General features: G+C 44.3%; 1 protein-coding gene across 1 annotated transcript in view; it reads right to left on the bottom strand.

The window, feature by feature from the left end:
- Positions 1-2,751: 2,751 nt before the first annotated feature.
- Positions 2,752-20,545, bottom strand: part of dbpa (D site albumin promoter binding protein a) — a 41,895-nt gene continuing 24,101 nt past the window's right edge. Inside the window, 6 exon segments of the mRNA XM_030740995.1 lie at positions 2,752-8,043; positions 8,046-8,085; positions 8,087-8,098; positions 11,179-11,324; positions 11,327-11,365; positions 11,368-11,430. Of these exon segments, the coding sequence (XP_030596855.1) occupies positions 7,883-8,043; positions 8,046-8,085; positions 8,087-8,098; positions 11,179-11,324; positions 11,327-11,365; positions 11,368-11,430 (461 nt within the window). The 3' untranslated portion in view covers positions 2,752-7,882.

Here is a 20,545-nt window from a genome sequence, read left to right as displayed (position 1 = left end):
GTGTGTGTGTTGTGTATCCTATTCTGTGTGTATAGTAAGATTTTCTTTTATTAGTTGAATATATCATGTATGATATATAAGTGCTGGGGGGGGCTGCATCATCCCCATCGCCCCCCCCCCCCCCCCCCCCCCCCCCCCACCCCCCCCCCCCCCCCCCCCCCCCCCCCCCCCCCCCCCCCCCCCCCCCCCCCCCCCCCCCCCCCCCCCCCCCCCCCCCCCCCCCCCCCCCCCCCCCCCCCCCCCCCCCCCCCCCCCCCCCCCCCCCCCCCCCCCCCCCCCCCCCCCCCCCCCCCCCCCCCCCCACACACACACACACACACACACACACAAAACATGTTCCCACAGCTGTACGTGAGCAGATACTTTATCCTGGTACACCTACACATACAAACTTCAAGCAGCCCCATAACAAAGAGAGACATCACAGACCCACTATGGAGACACCACACTCCTCACAACAAAAAACAGCTGCTGCTCATGAAATTATTCCAACCCTCTATTTACTGGAATTCCCTGGGCTGATTGTGGAGACATTCAGCAGCAGGGTTTTATGGGCTGGCACAGCTTGGCACAGTGTGGCACTTAGCGGGACGACGTAGCACGCTTTGCTTGGAGTATCGACACCAGCCTTGGCAGATGGTCTGCGGCGTGATGAAGGAGAGCCAGTGACGCGAACGCTGGCGAACAGCTGAAACAACCCACAACATACAGGTGGTGCAGCCATCCAATCCCACGCATGCATACATGCGTGTACACAGGCCACACACTGCTCATCCGTGTGTGTGTGTGTGTATTATGTAACTGTTGAGGGGCTTTACAGATGAATCTCTAGGACACCCACAGCTTCATAGAAGTAGTCATGGAAACACACAATAGGACATGCATCCATGCACACACACGTGCTCATTTAAAAACACACAAGTACCATGAATGGGCATGGAAATAATGAAAGAAACACACACAGACTTCATCTGTGCTGATGTTTGAACGGAGGAGCTGTCAGAAGGGTCCGAGTGCCTCCCAACGGTCTGCTGCTGCACTCTCTGTTTACAGCAGCCATTTGTAATTCAGTGTCACACACAAACAGGCAGAAAGAGGCACAATAGCATTATGCTGAGGTACTGCATGTACACTCAGGTAATGTAAATGCTGCAGTGCTGCCCTACAGCATCCAGCCTTTCATACCTTCATGTTGCATTCACAAACACGTTCACTCGACCAGAGACGCTGTAAGAAAGACACAGCACTCAGATCCTGAAATGAAGGAGAACTTTCAACCAGCCAGACAAAGCTACAGGATATACTACAAGATATACTACAAGATATACTACAGGATATACTACAGGACATAGAAGAACATGGACACAGCAGTGAGGTCTCCTGCTTCCCTCCCCCACACTCTTTGCTGTTCGGCACCAAGAAGTTCAGATTTGGCAACATTGTGGTGTGCAGGATGGACAAGCACACAACCACAATGGTTAACAGCAATCAACGCAATCATATAAAGTCTTGAATAATAATAATAATAATAATAATAATAATAATAATAATAATAATAATAATAATAATAATAATAATAATAATAATACCATGAGAAGACCAGAACCAATTCTGGCTTTCACCCCTATTCCAACGTTACTACCATGACCAGAACAGAAGAGTTTATTTTACACACATTTTTCACAGACACTTGTACTTAGAGGGTGATACAAAGCTGAGATTATTCTCCCATGAAAAGATTAAAACAGTGAGTCTCTCAGTACACATAGCTTTCATCAAGTGCTCCATCTAAGTGATCACACTGGTTAATAGTTCCTACGTTCTGAGCAGTTTGAAATATGAGTGTTTTGTAGTTTTTAAGTTATGAACATCAGAACAAACCTTCTGGTTAACAGGTTTGTGTCAACCTGACTCAACTTTTCTCACTTTCATTTATTGTTGCTTGGTTACGTTTGTGCACCAAAAGTACTTGTTTGCTCTAATTTAAAATTCAATTCAATTTTATTTATATAGCACCAAATCACAGCAGTCGCCTGAAGGTGCTTTGTATTGTGGGTAAAGACCCTACAATAATACAGAGAAAACCCAACAGTCCAAACGACCCCCTATGAGCAGCACTTGGTGACAGTGGGAAGGAAAACTCCCTTTAACAGGAAGAAACCTCCATCAGAACCAGGCTCAGGGAGGGGGGGGAGACAGAGATTAATAATAACTAATAAAAGACCTTTTTACAATGTCAAACACATTACAGAGCGTCAGCTTCTGTCTCAGGAATGCTGAACTCCAGCATATCTGAAGATTTTATTGGACACTTTTAATCACGTATCCTGTCTGCATGTTTTCTGGAGGACAGTCTCATAACTTCCACACTTAGTCTGTGGCCAAAGTTTCTAATGGAGAGCAAGGAGAGTAGATGTTTTCTGTGGTGATGGTGGTGGGTGGGGCTCTTTAGGTAGGATGGTGTAAGCTGGAGTTGGTTCATTTGATTGCTGATTCTCACTTTTATTAAGATTTACTGTCAACCTTAGATTTTAATTTTAAACCATTAAACACACATTAGATATGAAGAAGTAATAATCCTTTTGTATTTCTCCTTCAGCAGTCATGTTTGTAGAGCAGGTCGCACTGAATGACCTCCACATGGTGACGCCTCACCCATTACCTTCAACAGTTACTCACACAGTTCCTGACATGCTTACATATCACACAGCAAGACACCAGAAGACCTGTTGGTGAATAAGGATTAGCCTTTATTGGTGTTTGGAGGGGACAATAGACCACACATGCCAGCATCCCTGTGGACTGCACACAATACTGGTGAGGAGCTGGGGTAGTGCTGAGCTCGTGGGACTTGCAGTTTATAACAGTCAGTCACAACAAGAGGAAGTTAGCTGAGAATCCACAGAGTTGAAGAAGAAGTAACAAGGCTGCGCACATTATTGTCATCATCATCGTTATTGTTGTCATTATTACCCGCAATGCCGTTTTATCGCACAGCAGCAAACTCACTGCTGCCACATGAAGAGCAGGCCTCAAACGCCCGTCAGAGAAAAGCTGGTACCACACTCAACAACACAGTTACATAGAAAAATAGCACTGTCAAAAAGTTTCAGAAAGGTCTGTGAAGAAATCCCCAAATCCCACATATCAAAGAAAAAAGACGACTTCCTTCTTCCATCAACAGATGGAAGTGTAAGAAGCTCTGAGTTTCTTCCAGGGATTTCAATTCAAAGTTTGTGTCTCAGGTTGAAACATATTCCCCAAAAAGAAGACAAGGGAAAGGAAAACATACAGTACACACTGTGTATCAAACTCCCATCGTACACGTGGGGCTCGGTGAAGTCTCTGTGGATGAGGCCAGCAGCAAACAGGCTCATAGAAAATGTGAAAGTTGGTCTTGGGAATGAAAACATAGTTATATGAGACTAAAATCACCTGAAGAACACAAGCTGTTACATAAAACAATCAAAAATATCAAGAACAATCATAACACTCTGACTGAATAGCATGTGACAAGAGCTAAGTTTTAGTCGCTATCTGCAAATTAACACAATTCTATATGTAACAGTCAACTAAACCCCGCCCCATTCAGTGACTGTCCAATCACAGCCTAGCACCTGCCACTGCATTTAGCCTCTCAAAATTCTGAGTTATTAATATAATGTTGTTTCAAAGAGATTAATCTAGCGTATGATGACACTGAAGATGAAGGGCTGTGTGTTTGTATGTGGGCCGAGCAGGAGGCAGGAAACGACGTAGCAGAGGGGTGTACTACGATCGAAACACAGCCAGGCTTTCTGTGTGTTAGCTGGCTCAACAAAACCAAAGCTGGAGATGGCAGCCATCATGACAGTGGTTATTAAGATGGGCTTTCTGCTTCAGATCATGTGACTCTTCTGCACAAAATCATCCCGATGAGTGCAGCCTACTCCAATTAGAGACGTTATCAGATAATGATATTGATAAAATGGTGATACGAATCTATGAAGAACATAAAAATATAACAGTAAAGTGCAACAATTTTACAAATAAGAGATTACTCCTGCCAAAAATCACTAATGTTTGGATTTAAACATTTGAAGTCATGCGCTCTGGCGCGCTTGGTGCTGCAGTTTATTTCTAAGGTAACGGCCTGCACATTAGAGGTCTGAAAATCCAAACTGGATACATTTAAACTCTGAATATCACTGTCCCATAACCTAATGAAGGAGATGTGGAAACACTTCAGTTTGTCTGCAGAGCAGAGTGAAGTGAACTTGAATGGGTGCTGTGTGTATCATTAGAATCAAGGATAACAATACAACACAGCTGTGCTTCATTCAGTGGTTTTAGTAGCATAAGGCTTAACAGGGATAAAACATATTCTCCCCACAGAGACTCTACGCTGCAGTTACAACATGCTGTAAGACGTGAAGCTTCAGTCGATTTTAAACCAAAACCAAACCAAAACTGAACATAACCTGCTGCCATGGTGATTTAACCAGGTAAAAGACGACTTTTTGTGACAGACTTTAGCTCGATAAGCCATCACCAGTCTTCATAGTACACTCCTCTGGATGTTATCATCAGCACAACATGATACTCCGGCTTTCCTTGGGAGAGAAGGAGGTGAATCCGCTGGTACTCGCCTACACTCAGTTAAACTGTTTTTAGCAAACAACTTGCCTGCAGTCTGTTAAAGTAATGGAGCTATTTTCTTTGTTTTGTTACAGTTTATTAAGACAGCGGAAATCTCCCAGCTGCTTATCCCTTTACAAATTCTATATTATAAAACAAGCTGTTAGCTAGGCTGAAGTTAGCTGCAGCTAATAAAATCTTCCAGAGTTTAGGACTTAACTCCAAATGTTATAGAAAAAAGCAGAGACAGTATAAAGGGGAGGAAACACAGCAATCAAGAAATCCTGAACAGAATTCAATGGGAGAGTTCAGGAATGCTAAAACAGCCAACGTGGAGAAACGTTGGTAATTGTGTCATTGCACCGAACTACACACACGGTTTAGTTGTGTGTGTGTGTGTGTGTGTGTGTGTGTGTGTGTGTGTGTGTGGTGTGTGTGTGTGTGTTGTGGTGTGTGTGTGTGTGTGTGTGTAGATAGCATGAAACATGGACATAGCTTCCAGGCTGCAAAAATGGAGCCAATCCAGAAATGTCTAAAATCCTGCATTCTGTCTAAAGGCCACCAGATGGCGATAGCTGAGGTCTTCTAAAAGTCTCACTGATGAACTCTATAAACAGTCTCCTGATGAGTTTACAGGTTTAAATTATACTGAATCAAAATATGAATTTCATTTTGTAAACTTTGATCATACTGTTTGAGAAACGACTGCAGGGGGCACACTCATTGGCTACTGACTTCTGACTGACAGTTTGTTAGACAGTGAGCATGGCGGCATCTTTCCATCACATCCAGTTTCAAAACACCACGATGGCGATGACGAAAACACTCATCAGGAGGCTTCAGAGTGAGACCTCACAAACCAACAGGTGATGTCAGAGTAGCTATGTCCATCTTTTATGCTGTCTGTGACTATAGAGGACCAATGAAACCTTATTTGTCGCCAACCGTTTTACGCAGTTCTTATTGGATTTTGACTGGAGGTGCTAGCACCCAAATCACAGCTACAGGATCCCTTTTAGATGGAGGTGTCAAAATAACTGCCTGTTCAAAGAAGTTGCTCTCTGAAGGCCTTTGGTAAACTGTTAAACTGTCCTCTAGAGTGCAAAGTGCGACAGGCTGAGAGCAACAGTAACTAACGGGGGTGGGGGCAGTTAGCCTGCAGAGCTTTCTGCCCCATGCTGGTGACTTACAAACAAAAATGGGCTAAAACTGAATCATAACAATAAAACCCAACAGGAAACATGAAATAGAACCCCCTCCACAAAAAATAAAACAAACCAAACCACAGATTCTGTGATCGGATCAAAGATTTTTTTTTTTTTTTTAATATGCATATTTAATACCTCAGACAACACCTGAGAAAAAAAACTGACAAAATGATTCCAACGGTTTTTCTGAAATATATTCAATTATGTATATTACAACTATAATCACATAATTCAAGCATATATCATATACACATATATATCTAGTGAGAGAATAGTTTAATATTCAATAGTACAGTTGTATGGTACAGTAGCAGTAGGGTGCATTTCTCGTTCTCATTGGGTAAAGTTTGAAGGAGAGGTATAGACAAGTGTGTGTGTGTGTGTGTGTGTGTGGTGTGTAAATCTATATATGATTTATAATACAATATGCAACAAAAGAGAGAAAAATAAACTAAGAATAAGGAATAAAGACAAAGAAAAGGGAACAGGCAGTTCAGTACTGTGTGTGATGTGTGTGCAACTATGATTTGTGTGTATATTTGTGTGCGTGGTCAGGTCGAGGATCAGATTAGATCAGCACCATAGAAGTCCATAACAACATCAACAACAACAATAAGGGTTCAAACCTTTGTGAAGACTCCGTGTGTGTGTGTGTGTGTGTGTGTGTGTGTGTGTGTGTGTGTGTGTGTGTGTGTGTGTGTGTGTGTGTGTGTGTGTGTGTGTGTGTGTGTGTTGAAGGTTTCAGTCACTCGGACAGATCAACCCTAAACCAGTTAGTGTTAAACTTTTGCACCGCCTAGACATGATTGACAAGTAAAGAAAGCAACCGCAATCACGCTGTGCAATGGTTACAAGTTTGTGTGTGTGTGTGTGAGCAAGACACATTCACCGAACTAAAATGCAAACCCGCCAGCGAACTCCTCCCTCTTTGCTTATCCTCGCACATCTGCTCACATCCAGGGTTCGATGGCTAATTAATATTTCAGCTTTTTCTCCTCCTTCAGAAAATAAAAGCCCCGCGATTTATGTCCAGTTCAGACACAGAATCAGCGAGGAGAGAAGCCCTCCGCTGAACGAGCTGAGGAAACAAACGGACACAAAAATGTCTTTAAACTATACAATTGTTTCACCGTCGTCCTGACTCCGCCCCCTTTCAATGCCAAAAACAGTCGGAAATGAAAATACCTCGCCTTGCCTCATGCTGTGTGAAATACCTGAATCAACCATAATACATTCTGTTACACCTCTTCCTCTGACTAACCAGCTCTCTAAAGTTGAAAATAGATTATTTATTGTTATGCAATAAACAGCTGGGAGGAAAAGCGCTTTATGTGGCCCCGTGACTGTCCAGCTAACAGCCCCTCCCGCCCCATATATAAATTATACAAAAGATTATCTCCAAAATCCGCCTCCTAAATACCTCTGCTAATAGAAAATATACAATAATCCTATGTCAAAATCTCTTTGAGTTATTGACGAAAGCCCTGCTCCTCTTCCTCCCTCTGCGCCTCCTCTTTGCTGGACTAGTCTTGCCTTCCTGCCAGTTCAAAAATATACACGTTTTCTTTTTGACTTGTTTATAGAAAAAAATTACACATCTGACCTCTTCTGGCTTGTGTCCATGCCTTGAGCTTAAAAAGTGAGATTTCACTGGCATATTGTGAATTCAACACCCTGTTTGAACTGGTCAGAGCGGCGGGTGGAAACGCACTACCTGCAAAAACGCCGTGCGGCACCGGGCGTAAGCGCAGCACCGAGGGTGAAGCTGCCGAGGTGGTGATACAGTACGGTGTGTGGATTCAGCGAAGCGGCGTCTACAGAGAGTCAAAGTCGGGAAAGAAACTGGCTTGGCTGTGCCTTCCTGTCGTGACATCCTGGAGCACAGCGCTCGCACTAAAAGACGCGTTGCGCCCGGTGCCGCACGGTGCTTACTGCAGATCTACGTCAGCCTTCCCCCCACTCGCCACCTCAACTAAAGTGCTGCTGTTGTTGGGTTGCCTTGTACCCTTGTCTCATCGCCACTTCCCCTCCCGCCCGTTCCTCCTCCTTCCGTCTCCTCACAAGTCTCCGTGCCGGCTCTCGTACTTGTTGATGATGTTCCTGCAGCGGCCGAGCTCTTCCTCATGTCGGCGACCTCCCTGGCGAAGAGCGGCGTTCTCCCGCTCCAGAAAGGCCGCACGCACCGAGATCTGGTTCTCCTTCAGCCGCCGGGCATCCGGGAGCGCTTCGCTGCCTCGTTGTTTTTCACTCGCCGGCTCCAGGTACTTTTCATCCTGTTATTGGCGGCGGTTGTGGTATGTTGGGGTGTGTGGGAGAAGGTGGAGGGAGGAGAGAATGGAAAAAAAAAAGAGGAGAGAGTAGGATGAGAAGGTTCAGTTATTTGATGAGAGAGAAAGGGGCGGTGGTTAAAATGGAAGAAAGAAAGGAAAGGAAAGAGGAAAGGTGGCAACAGCTGAATCGTCACAGATACACAAAAGCATGACAGACTGACATTTTTATACCATGACCATGAAAATACTCTTATATGAATGACTAGCAGTACTAGTTCAAAGCCTGAAACATGTTGAACACAGATGTCAGTGTACATTGAATCAAAAGAATATGGGTCATAGTGTGTTAGTTCCAGCTGTCCTTATTCCATCATATCTGCTGCTTTGTCAGAGCTGCTGGCACCTCAGAGCTGCACGACGTCTCGCTCCCCCAACTTACGGCATGAAAACTTGTAAAGAGCCTCCCGGCGTCACATTTTAGCACATTTGATTAAACTGTCAGTGTGTGGGGTAAAACGTTGTGAAAGCTGCCACAGTCTCCTGACTGCCACGTGTCTGACTTAGGCCTCAGTCACCCAAGAGGCCCAGAGGCTGGTGGGCGGCCCCGGGGCAGCCACTGGTTTGGTGACGAGTTGCTGGTGAAATCAGTCCCAAAGACGGTGCTGTACCAAAACTTTGGGCTGCTTTGATCACTTTGCTTCAGCTGCCTGTCTTTTGCATGGAAGACACTGACTTGTTTGCACACACTCGCCAACTACTCACCAAGCAGTATGAAACCTGAAAAAGTGCATCACAAAGCAGACAGAGAGAACATTCGCCTTCACAGTAAAAGCTGTGCCTTCACACTGAGCACCTTTCATTAGGTGCGGCTTTCATGAACGTTCTCTCTTTCCAGTTTGTGTCACACTTTTCACGGCTTCACTGCCATTAGGTCGCCAAGGGTTTGCAGACAAGTCAGTGTCTTCCATGCAAACTACGGGCGACCGCTGCAGTCTGCCAGTGGCCAAAGAACTGTATACCTCTTTGAAACCAATCTCACCAAGTGACTACTAGGCAAGCACTTGCAACTGGTTGGGGAGCACACATATTTCCCTGCTGACCAGTGGTTGTAAGGCGGCCACCAACCAGTCTCTTGGACTGTGTGTCTCTATGAAACCAGCAGCATCTGGCTGAACGGCAGTGGTGCACAAACTGGGGTGAGAAACGATGAACCTCAAACACACTTAAACTGTGGGAAAAGTAGTTAAGATTAGGACAGCTGTGGTTTAATATGTGAAATACTCCTTTAAGCTGCAGTTAGAAAGACCAGCAGCAGCTCTTCTGCCTGCAGGTCACGGTAGAAAAGGCAACAATACGCCACAAGGTTTTCTGATACATAAATAACAGACTCTGCCTTCACTGTTCATTCCTTATATTAAAACAGCTTCTCGTGTCTATTGCTTGAATTATGTACTGACTCTCATATATTAAAGCAGACACATATGGATACACAGACATCAAAGCTTTCTCCAGTCCACTGATCTGCATCCACAAGAGGCCTCACATTTAAACGTGAGCTAAACTCGATACTCATCTTTGTACGAGCGCAGAGGGAATCGGCCGATAAGTGCTTATGAAAACATTATCAGTAACTTTTTCTGAAAGGCAGCTCATCCCTGATGCAGCTGTTCAGTCCTGACCTGCTGAGGGGCTCAGCTGAATGAATAAATAAACTGTGGCCCGCAGCCCCACTAAAGCCTCTAACATTACTTTGTTTTAGGCCAACAAAGGAATTTGTTGGCCAATGAAAGTCTCATGAGAAGAAGGCTGGAAGCAGCCCAGATGTTTGTTAAACTTTTGGACCTATAGAGAAAAATAGGAGGTCAATTTGAGAGTGCATGCAGAGATATCTATCTGAGCTGAGAGATTTATGCTGGGCCCACATAGTCACTGCCTTCCTGCAGAGCCTTTATCGGGATCTTTAACATCTGCTTAAAGTTAATATCATCTCACAATTTAACTCAGCTATTAGTGTATCCCTTTGCAGCATTTCTAAAGGAGTTCTGGGAATATTGGTGCTTTCTGATTAATGCAAAACACTAATGAGTGAAAATAATGACACTATGATCTTGGATCCCTTTAATCTGAGCCAGATTTCCCTGCTCATCAGTGCAGAGCAGAACGTCACGGCTCATTTATGAGAGGCTTCTGCACACTTCTGAACTTCATCTTTTACTTTGGCCAGAGATCATTTTTCCAACCCTTCCTATATATGATTTATAAAAGCAGCACCGGCTGAATGCAGCAAGGTGAGCGCCTCCATCTCTCCATAAATTATAACGCCTCAGGAGCTGCAGCTGCTCCGCGCTGAACTATGAAAGCACGAGCCATTGATCAGAGACTTTCCTACTGCGCGATGAGCTGAGTACAAAATATTTCAGGATTCCCGTCAGGAGGCATCAATAGCAGCGTGCATCATGCACCCTGGTTTTTTCACTTCAGCACGGCAGCTGTCAAAGAGCCGTGGCCTTTCTTATGATGAAGTTCAGAGTTTAGATCTAAACAGCGTGGCTGCGGCTTCGATTTAAACTGGAGACTGAAGGAAAACGTGACCCTCTGTTCAGCTGTGCGGAACTCTTTATGTAGGTCTTGTCTTTCGGTACCTTTAAACACCTGAGAATTACAAGCTGGGCTCGTGTTTTTGATTCTACTCATCTGTCTCTAATGGAGGCTCTCAAACTGCTCTCTGGATACAAGTGACATAGTTTGCTGGTGCTGCATGAATATTTCATATTTTCCAAACTTAAAAAAAAATGGCTGGTAAAATTTAATGCAAGTAGAAAAAAAGCAGGAAACTTGTTTTCTACATTATAATGATTAGATCTAGATTTAGGAGCCAAACAAGCCCAAACTGCTCATTAGCAATTAAAATCATGTAAATTAAGGTCATTACAAACAATTTTAATTTTACTAACCATAAAATCTGAAATGGAGCGAGCAGCTAAGTATGTTTTCTTCCATATTTACCCCAAACCACTTAAAAACACATTTGCTGTGTGAATTTGGATGTGAAGGACAGAAAAGGATTGTGGGAGATGTAGTACCTTCTGTTCATCCGGGACCAGCATCTTGCGGGCCTTCTTGATCATTGGCTGAGGTTTCAGCTCTTCCTCGCTGAAGCGGTGCCGCCGCGGATCAAACGCCTCCTGGCCCGGCACGCTGGACAGCGCCAGGTCCGCCGGGTCAGGTCAAAGTTCACCATGATGTCGCTGCTGCCGTTGGTGCCCCCTGAGGTCCGGTGGGCCCCGGAGGGCAGGTCGAGGAGGGTGACGGGTCCTGAGGCACTGCCTGACCACCTAGAAGAGAAAGAAGATGTTGGTTATCTTTGTGATGATTTACAGTCAATTTCTGGCCATGATTAGCTAATTATGCACATTGAGTTAAATTAGTGTGCATTTACTTCCTGTCAATTAGTTTAAACACAGAGAAGCTGTGTACTAATGAAAACCACAAAACCAAAGCTGCAGCTGTTGGGGGGTGGGTGGGGGGGTTCATACCCAGGAACAGACACCTTCTCTCTGCACACACATTTTAACATCACACCCCTTCACCATCCTTCAGTCCATCCAGGGCTCGGGGGCTGGAGCCCATCCCAGCTGTCAGAGGATGAGAGGTGGAGTGCACCCTGCCCATGCTGCCCGGCTATCAAACTGCTCACTGCCAATCAATAACATCTAAATATTTTATCTTCATTAACAAGTAAACAAGAGTGGCCTCAGCACGCTTCCAGACATCTTTTTTTCAGGAAGTTACACACACGTTATACATAATCCACATGAATCCACACCACCCCAAACTCCTACCACAGGGACACTCGTTATGTGAGTCACAGTCTGAACCACCCCTAAAAAATGGTCTCATCTTCTTACTAGAAATAAAAAGCTCACGAGGATCTGCAAGTATGTCATTTGTCCTTCAGTCTGCAGACCGTGGCTTTAACCTGCAGGCTGTTCTCACTGTTTTAAGTGGGAGCAGGAAAAACAGGACAGACTGCCTTTCTGTTCCTTATTGTTGTTAAAATCATATCAAAGTACATTTTTTATGATTAAGCACAAGTTTCAGTGTTATGACGCCACTCATCATCGTGCATGTGTTACTGTATTTCTTTGTTTATACTGGCAATAACTATTAGAGCATATTTTGTGCATAAATTAATAAAAGAGATGAGGAGGGATCAGAGAGAATGGAGTTAATTGTCTTTCCAGTGAACAATAATCTGCCTGCCAGTTCAAAATCAGCAGCTTAATGACTCGTTTAGCTGTCCGATCGTCTGCATGTAGTTTGATCTGCAGCTTAGAGCCCATCTGCCCTCACAGGACGGCCCGAGAGCAAACTGCAGGCGACGATATGAAACGTGTGATCACATCTGAAAGTGAGAAAGCATTTTTCTTTTGCTGATGTAATCAGTTACATTTCTTTGCTCCTCCGTGGTCTCACTTCTGAGGAGAGGAATATTACTGGTTTCAGCTGATGTATGAATATGCTGAGTCTGAATACAGTCTGCTGTGTCCTAAACCTGCCGCCTCATACAGAGACACATGCAACAGCAGGCCCGTCACTTATTTATTTTTAGTCTGAGATTTTTGATTATGGTACATTTTATTTTTAGGTTTCTATTTTTTATTTATTTCTGTATTTTTAGTTTATTATTATTTCATGTATGAACTTTGATGCACTCTGTCGACCATTACTACTACTACTATTACTACTACTACTACTACTACTTATCTGGGAGGAGTCACACTCTCGTGATGTCATCGCTTACACTCCTTTGGTCAGATGAGCTAAAAATGAGTCAGTGTCAAAGAAGTTTCCCACATTTTAACCTGCAGGAAAAAGCTCCTCATCCAAGCAAATCAAATCGATATAAAACACATTTAAACTCAGTTATTGTGGCTCTGAGGTTCCATGTTGTGCTAAATACAGTAGATGTACAGACATACGTGCACACAGAGACTCACACGCTGGATTTTGTATCATTTTAGGCAATGAAAAGACTGAATTCAGGTATGTTCCAAAAAGGGTTTTGGGAAAAAGCAGCTAAACACGAGGAGACTTTGTTGTCTCGGTGTTTGAATCCCACTCAGGTCAAACCCCTCCAGCTTCAGTGTTTGCTGTTGAACTCCTCTAGAGGCCGCTGGCTGCAGTCACATGTGATGCACACTCTGCCTCTCATCCTCCATCCAGAGAGCAGCAGAGAGCCAGCAATGATTCCCACTGAGATGAGCACAAAGAGGATTATCCCACAGGCGGTGGACAATATTGGATTTAATGTTTTCCCATTAAACCGACACATGCCACTGTTTCTTCTACACCTTTAACGACATGCTTAAATCTTCACATTCAGCTTTAAATTTTCACAACAGAAAGCATCTTCACTCGGCCATCCCTCGCTGCAGTGGCATCAAGCCACCACCAGGTGTCAGCATCGAGCCAGAAACCTGTCCCGCTGGAGTCCAACCAGCGGGACAGGTTTTCTTCTTTAACCCTTTGCAGTGGCTGAGTTAATAAAAATACCTCCAATGATTATGCCTGAACCACACATTCAGAGAAGTGTGGTTAGAAATCAGATCTCCTGTGCTCAAAAAAAAAAACTCTATTTAAAGGCAGCGGATGATTCAGAGATGGTGTTGGAGTGGATTTTTTTTTCCAGCTGGCTTTACTCAGATGACACTTTTACATGTGCGACCAAAGCACTGAAAGGGTGTTAAAGTTAATGTTAGGTAATTAGCATAAGCATTCAAATGCTGGAAGCAGGAGAAAAACAGCATTTGTGGAAATAACTCCTGGATGCTGGATTAAATTGTGTTGCAGTGGGTGAAGTTCTTCCATGAAGCTACATTCAGAAATGGAGCTGCAGTTCCAGCTCTGAGTGTAACATTATAACAGAGGGTCTATTTTCAGCCGTCCTTTCTTTCCCACTCTGAATGAACAACATTTTTTTTCCCCCCTGCAATGCTTCTTTCCTTGGACTGGAGGCACAAAAATGTTAGTTGAGCAATCATCCGGCACTACTCAGACCTCCACCGTGGCGACATTTGTAAGACGCTTTTTTGGAGCTCCGGGCTCTGTGCCACAGATTATAAATAACTTCAAAGCTGGTGACCAAAATCAACCAAAACAGCCGTGGAAAGATTTGAGACACTCGAGCAAATTAAGCAGAAAAGAGACACGAGACAGGCAGAGTGAGGGGAGATTGTGAAGATTTAGCCTTAGCAGTGATGACATCATTGAGATGCTTTTGTCATCTGACAGAAACCCTCCAAAAGCCCTCAGCTGTCACAGCTTTTGTGCTTCAGAGGCGTTTTTCCTGAGCTTTTGTCGGTCAGAGCAGCAGGCCTGACACTGATTTTCTACTCAAGCTGCTGCTGTGAGCTGTCAGTCATTTTATTATGCACATCAGCCACAATACCACAACCAAATCCTCCGTGGGCTCGGGGCAATCAGGCTTTATGGCAGGCAGGCAGGGGGCGGGACATGTGAGGTAAGCGAAGAGTCGAATCACGGCGGCGTGTTCCTCCCGGTGAAATCCAGCTGAAAACACTTGGCTGCACACTGAGCGTGCTGAGGGGGAGGCTGTGGGTATGTAAACCTTGTGAATGGTGTTTTTTATTTCAGGTTTAATAACTCGCGCTGAACTCGGAGATCCGACTGTTTACACCTGTCATGACTCCTCGGTGAGGTTCAGCTGACATTAGCCTTCCACTTTTAACAAAATTGTTGCCAAATCAGAGGTCGTGACCAAATAACAGATCCCAATTTTTTTAGGTGTATCTGAAAGGAGAGGCTGGATTTACATAATCTCCGGTGGTGACATGCACGCACCACAATGCTCTGCCTCTGCAGCTGTTATACCTCAGAGCAGCTTTTCTTTTCTCTAAGCGGAGTGGAAAAGTGCACTGTTTTGTGTATTTTGGTTATTTTGGGTCCTCCAGTGCCCAGTTTGCAATCAAGCTGCGGCTTGTAAACAAAAGTCACATGAGGCGCAGATCGAGCGGTCTGTTTACTGGACCGAGCGCTGGCGACCTGTCACCCTGCAGGAGATAAAACGTGATTTAAACTCGTGTGAAAACAGACTTTGAATCGCAGCCATATCAGCATTGTTATCTGGTGACACCACCGTCACCTCCCAAATGTTACAGCAAGTGCAAACAAACTGCTGCAAACATTCGTGTGCAGACAGAAACGAGGGCTGAAGCATGAAAACACAGCTGTAACACATGTGTTTTTATATGAACGGTGCAAACTCTGCACATTTAAAAACGACCTTTTACGATCTCTTAAAGTGTTTCTAGAAAAAGAAATTGAAGGCAAGACTGCTGGCCTTCTGTGGCCTTCTTTGGAAATCAAAAACAGGGCTTCTTCCTTACTGATTTGTTATTCAAACTCTCAGGAACCATTAAAAACACATTCAAATTAGCTTCATCAATCAAAAGCAGCCGTCCTTGGAAATTCTCATTTTTAAACATGATCAAATAGCTATATGAAAAGGCTCAGTTACAATGCTAACCCAACAGATAACTATCACCTTCCTGCTTTTCTTCGTTCAGCTCTTTGTTTTACTCCAACAGTCTAATGGGCGCAGCCTGCAGCGTATGACGGCGGTTAGTCCACTTCTGAAAACGCTTGTTTAAGCTACAGACGCAGCCTGTTAGAGTGTCTCTCTCATCACAACAGTGCCTGCTCACATGAACTCACCGGGACATCGAACCTTCTTCTCTGGTGCAGGCACGTTGACCCTCTGCAGATGAATTCATCATCAGCGATAACTCTGTGCTATCAGAATATGTTATTTTCTAATTGCTCTCAGTTGGTGATCAAGGAGCAAAAAAAAAAGATCATTCTAACTGCTACGCACCAAAAACTATTCCCATAAAAGTACTTCCTGTTGTCCCCACCAAACACACGGTTAAGGGTTATCATGGATGATGAGTTTCTGATATCTGTGTAGTTAGAAAAGTTCACGGCTGAGGAGCTGGGAGAGACCAAAAACAGAGCAAATGATACCCCGTACCACCCACAGGGGACCCATCCACACCACAGAAACTGCTCAGGAACAGAACAGAGAGCCCAAGGTGTCTCCAATCTGCCAACTAACCAGATCCCACTCCAGCGCCAACACTGTGGGAAGAGTCAGAATAAGTCTGATCCACGGAGGCCTCACTTCCCAACCCAGACGATCCGCTGCTAGTATGGGGTGGCTGTTAGCTCAGGAGGGTAGTGCAGGTCATCTACTGATTGGAAGGTCATCGGTTTGATTCCGGCTATTCCAGGCTGCATGCCAATGTATCCCTGGATACTTAACCCCAAGTTGACTGATGCAAGCATTGGAGTGTGAATGTTAGATTAATAAAAGCACTTAGTTATCATGGAAGTGCTTGTATGAATGGGGTTAATGTAAACGTGTTGTATTAAGTGCCTCTGAGTGCTCAAACAGAGTGGAAAAGCGCTATATAAGAACTAGTCCATTTACCAGTATCTGAACACAGGACTGAGCCTCGACGGGTCAAGAGGTCACCTACACCTGGTTTTAATGTGGCGATCCAAATACCTGTAACAACAACTAAAAATGGCCAATAAAAAAATACAGAAAGTACACAAATTAGTGACTGAGAAGTTTTAGCCGTTACACCGACCCTCTTTTCCAGAATGTGACGAGCTGATTTTTCACATTTAACTAATAAAATGATCAGAAATAGTGATAATATAATCACGGATTTAATCCTTTTTTTGTTGCAGTCCTACACCCATCCATCCCCTATAGGCTGCACACTTGTTCATGCACAGTTGCAAACTCTCATTTCCGTATGCAGTGCACCATATATTCCATATCTCATCTGATTGTCCGTGAAGCAGCGAGTCCATCAAATAAACTGCTTCATCTGTCTCCCTGGCAGCTGGACGGGGCTGATCCTGGATAAGTCTGCCCAAAGCCCCATCCTAATAACAACCATTTGGGCAAAAAGTTGAAACTGCTCCAAGAACACGACTCCCGCTGCTGCTGGGTAAAACACTGGCCAAGCCAGGATTCGTCTGGCTTCATTTCCTGTCTGAGAGCGGGAGCCATTTGGAGGAAGCAGCCACTGGCTCGCGGATTCCCTCTCTGCTTTCATTAATTTAGCTGAGATTATGCATTTTCCTCTGTCACTGCCTGTCAATCTGTCATCCTCCCGCTCCAGGCTAGGAGTTCAGCTGAAGGGTTTGGATTGAAGCAGCTTGTGTGCTGAAGCATCCAGTGCTTCTACCTGAGCAGAAACAAGAAAGTAAAGTACTGCATAACTCCGACTCAAGGTCAAGGTCTTTGAAGGCCCCATTTCATGAAATTCAAGGTTGAAGATTAGAGATTTCATTTCTCATTTGTGTTGTCGTCAAGTCAAGAAGTCCCGGTTGAAATGCTTCATTTTAAACAGCTACTGCATCATCTGAAGTCTCCATCACAGGAATGGCTCAGGATGTGAAGAGCAGCGCGCTGAGGCATACTGATGAGTCTGAGTGATGAGAACTTTAAACACATCACCAACATTTCAGTCCTCTTCTAAGATGAGTTTTTTTTTTTCCTCCACAGTCAAACGGTGCTTTCATGGCAGAACATGAATCAATGATCTAAAAAATTTTGAGGAAAAGTGTTTTGGATTCTGTCCTTGAGCTGCTTCGATGTTCACAAATCGTACCGGAGAGGAATCGGCCGTCGTGGGCAGAGACGCCACGGCAGCAGAAATAGACAGGTTGAGGTTGAGAGTCAGGTGAGCAACTCTTCCTCTTGACTAATCTCTTGTTTGATCGAACTTCGCTTTCAGTGGGTCCGCCTACACGTGAAGCGGAACAAACTAAGAGCCGCTCCTCATGAGGTCGTGGAAGAGGCATTTGGGAAATGTAGGAAAACAGGTGGAGCAAATCTGTCATGATGGCACCAAAGCTGCAGCACACACAGCAGCAGCAGCTTCTCTAAAGCCCAACTTTTCCCTGTCAGTCTTCTCCAGCTTCAGCAGCTTCTTGTGTAATAAAGGGAAACAAGCAATTACCAGGAGAATAGTAATTATGCTAATTATACAAGGATGGAGGTAACAATTAACATCTATTGCAATCACTGTAATTGAGTCGATTTTTGTGTACGCTTTCATCGTTTTTAATCCTCGTGAGTTTTCAATTACAGTGAAATACAGCGCTGCAGTTTCAAGCTCCGTTAGCTCTGAATGGCGTCCTGTGCACAGCGTTTGCTTCAGCTGTTACTGTGACATAACTTCCTGCTTTATATGACAAAGACACATTACTGAAGGCTGTCCCCAGAGAGCCGACACGGATCTGTACCCAAATGGTTCGCTCACGTCCTGTGTGTCTGTTATTATGAATTATTATGATCATAATAAACATGAGCATCGCGGTGATTGCATACAAACTCTATGCAATGAGGAGAAGTCATGCTCAGTGATGCAAATCCGAGTTCAAGTATTTCAACTTTGGTGAAAAATTCACATCACACTGTGTCGCAAACACATCAGCTGAGATTCTCCTGACACCGCCCTGACCATCAGAAATGGAGGCGGAGCTTGCTGATGCCGTTTGAGGGCAGCTAATGATGTGTGGTTCAACTTCACTTATTACACAGGAAGGAAAAACAGGAGCGAGCCTGGAGAAAGTGAGTGAAACTGCTGGACTACTCGCCGAAGTTCAGGGACTGTGACTGTATCTTGATTCCAGCTATTGGTGAGACTCCTCCTCATCCCACTGGCTGTTAGGCTTTCAAACATGGTGGTATTCAGGCAAGTACAACTTAATTTATATGTTGTACTGCAAGGTAAAGACCGCAGAGGACACAATGAATCTTTGTAGAGCCTGCGATGTGTGCCAAACACACACATCGCAGTACGAGTCAACACAGCATCCAGATCTTATGCAGTAAGATATGAAGTTTCACATGAATTTCAGTGCAGCTTTAAGCACACTGATCAGCAGAACCTGACTTAAACTCCTCCTCAGTGAGCACCTCTGACACTCTCAGCTGTGGACTGTTCCAGGAAAGAGGAGGCAGCATATTTATTGAGCCTTTCTTCCTAATTCTGCCCTTCGACTTTGGGGACAAACATTTGTAAAATGTGTGATAGCAAAGCCCAAACTGGTTACCGTCCTTACATATATGCATGTGAGCAGATACGAGGGAAGCAGCCCAGCACAGAGTTGTATCCAGAAACCCACCAAAGGGAAACTCATACAGTGACACACAGAGAACAGTGCTGCACACAGTTTCCACAGGCAGTAATACAACAGAACCACACTTGTGTTAGTGTCTTCAGTGAGGCAGACCGATGAAAAAGGTGAGCTGCAGGTGACGACCTGTTTCAAGGTCACACCAGAGTTATTGTAGGTTTGCTTTGGTGTTGCAGTTTTCCTGCACAGGTTTCTGGTTGTAGTCTAACTTTGATTTCTGTGTTAGTTTTTGTTCATATCTGAGTTAACCTTTCCTGTTACTGCAAACCAGCTTTATTAGCTTCATTCAGAGCTGATCCAATAATGCAACACTTCAGCCATTAAACTCCACATTATGGCTGCAGCTACATGATTGGTGGTGTGTTTTAATATGAGTGTTTCGCTGTGGGAAAACAGACTGATTCATCTTTTTTGCTTGGTTTATTTTTATTGTCTGTACAGGAACAAATATTCTTTTCACTAATGATGGAGGAGTCCAGCTGGTGAAGGTGTGGTAGAAGAAGTAAAAGCAGTAGGAGAAATAAACTGTGAGCTGGAGATTTGTGTTCTTCTTCCTCCGATCGGGAGCAGTAAAGAGATAAGACGCAGAGCAGCGACTCATTTCATGCTCGCTCTGTCACAGATGGAGATGAAGCGTGAGCTCTGCCTGCAGCTGTTTTAACATGATCATTAGCTGGCAACACAATACAGACATGGCTGTGATATAGTAAGTGTGTTACATAAAGGGGATCTCCTCCCTGTAATGTAAACGCTGAGCAGCTCTCACACTCCTCCTCCTTTGTCTCAGGGATCTACACCACTCAACACATATTTAATTTACAGATACGGCCACTTTACACACTCACACACAACTGCAGCTAACACCCATTTATATTATTTTAATATCTTGACATATTTGCCTCATTTACAAAACATAAAAATCCCAGTTTGATGATAAATGTTTTGTTGAAAACCATCTAATATAAAAGAGCAGTGCAGGCTCACAGAGCAGACCTGCCCGAAATCCCAGCACATTTCAGTGAGAATTAGCTTTTTTCTCATAGACTCCTACACTAAACTAAGGCAAACACCGGGCACCCCTGCTGGCCAATAGAAAGAATGCAGGTTAAAGGCATATCAATAATATCTACATACTATAACCAGTTTTCTTAGGCAGCATGGTGGCACAGTGGTTAGCACTGTTGCTTCACAACATGGGTTTGAATC

The sequence above is a fragment of the Archocentrus centrarchus genome, chromosome 11 (assembly GCF_007364275.1).
Source record: "Archocentrus centrarchus isolate MPI-CPG fArcCen1 chromosome 11, fArcCen1, whole genome shotgun sequence".
NCBI lineage: Eukaryota > Metazoa > Chordata > Actinopteri > Cichliformes > Cichlidae > Archocentrus > Archocentrus centrarchus.
Note: the sequence above shows the minus strand (reverse complement) of the source record. Positions and strands in the feature narration are given on the sequence as shown.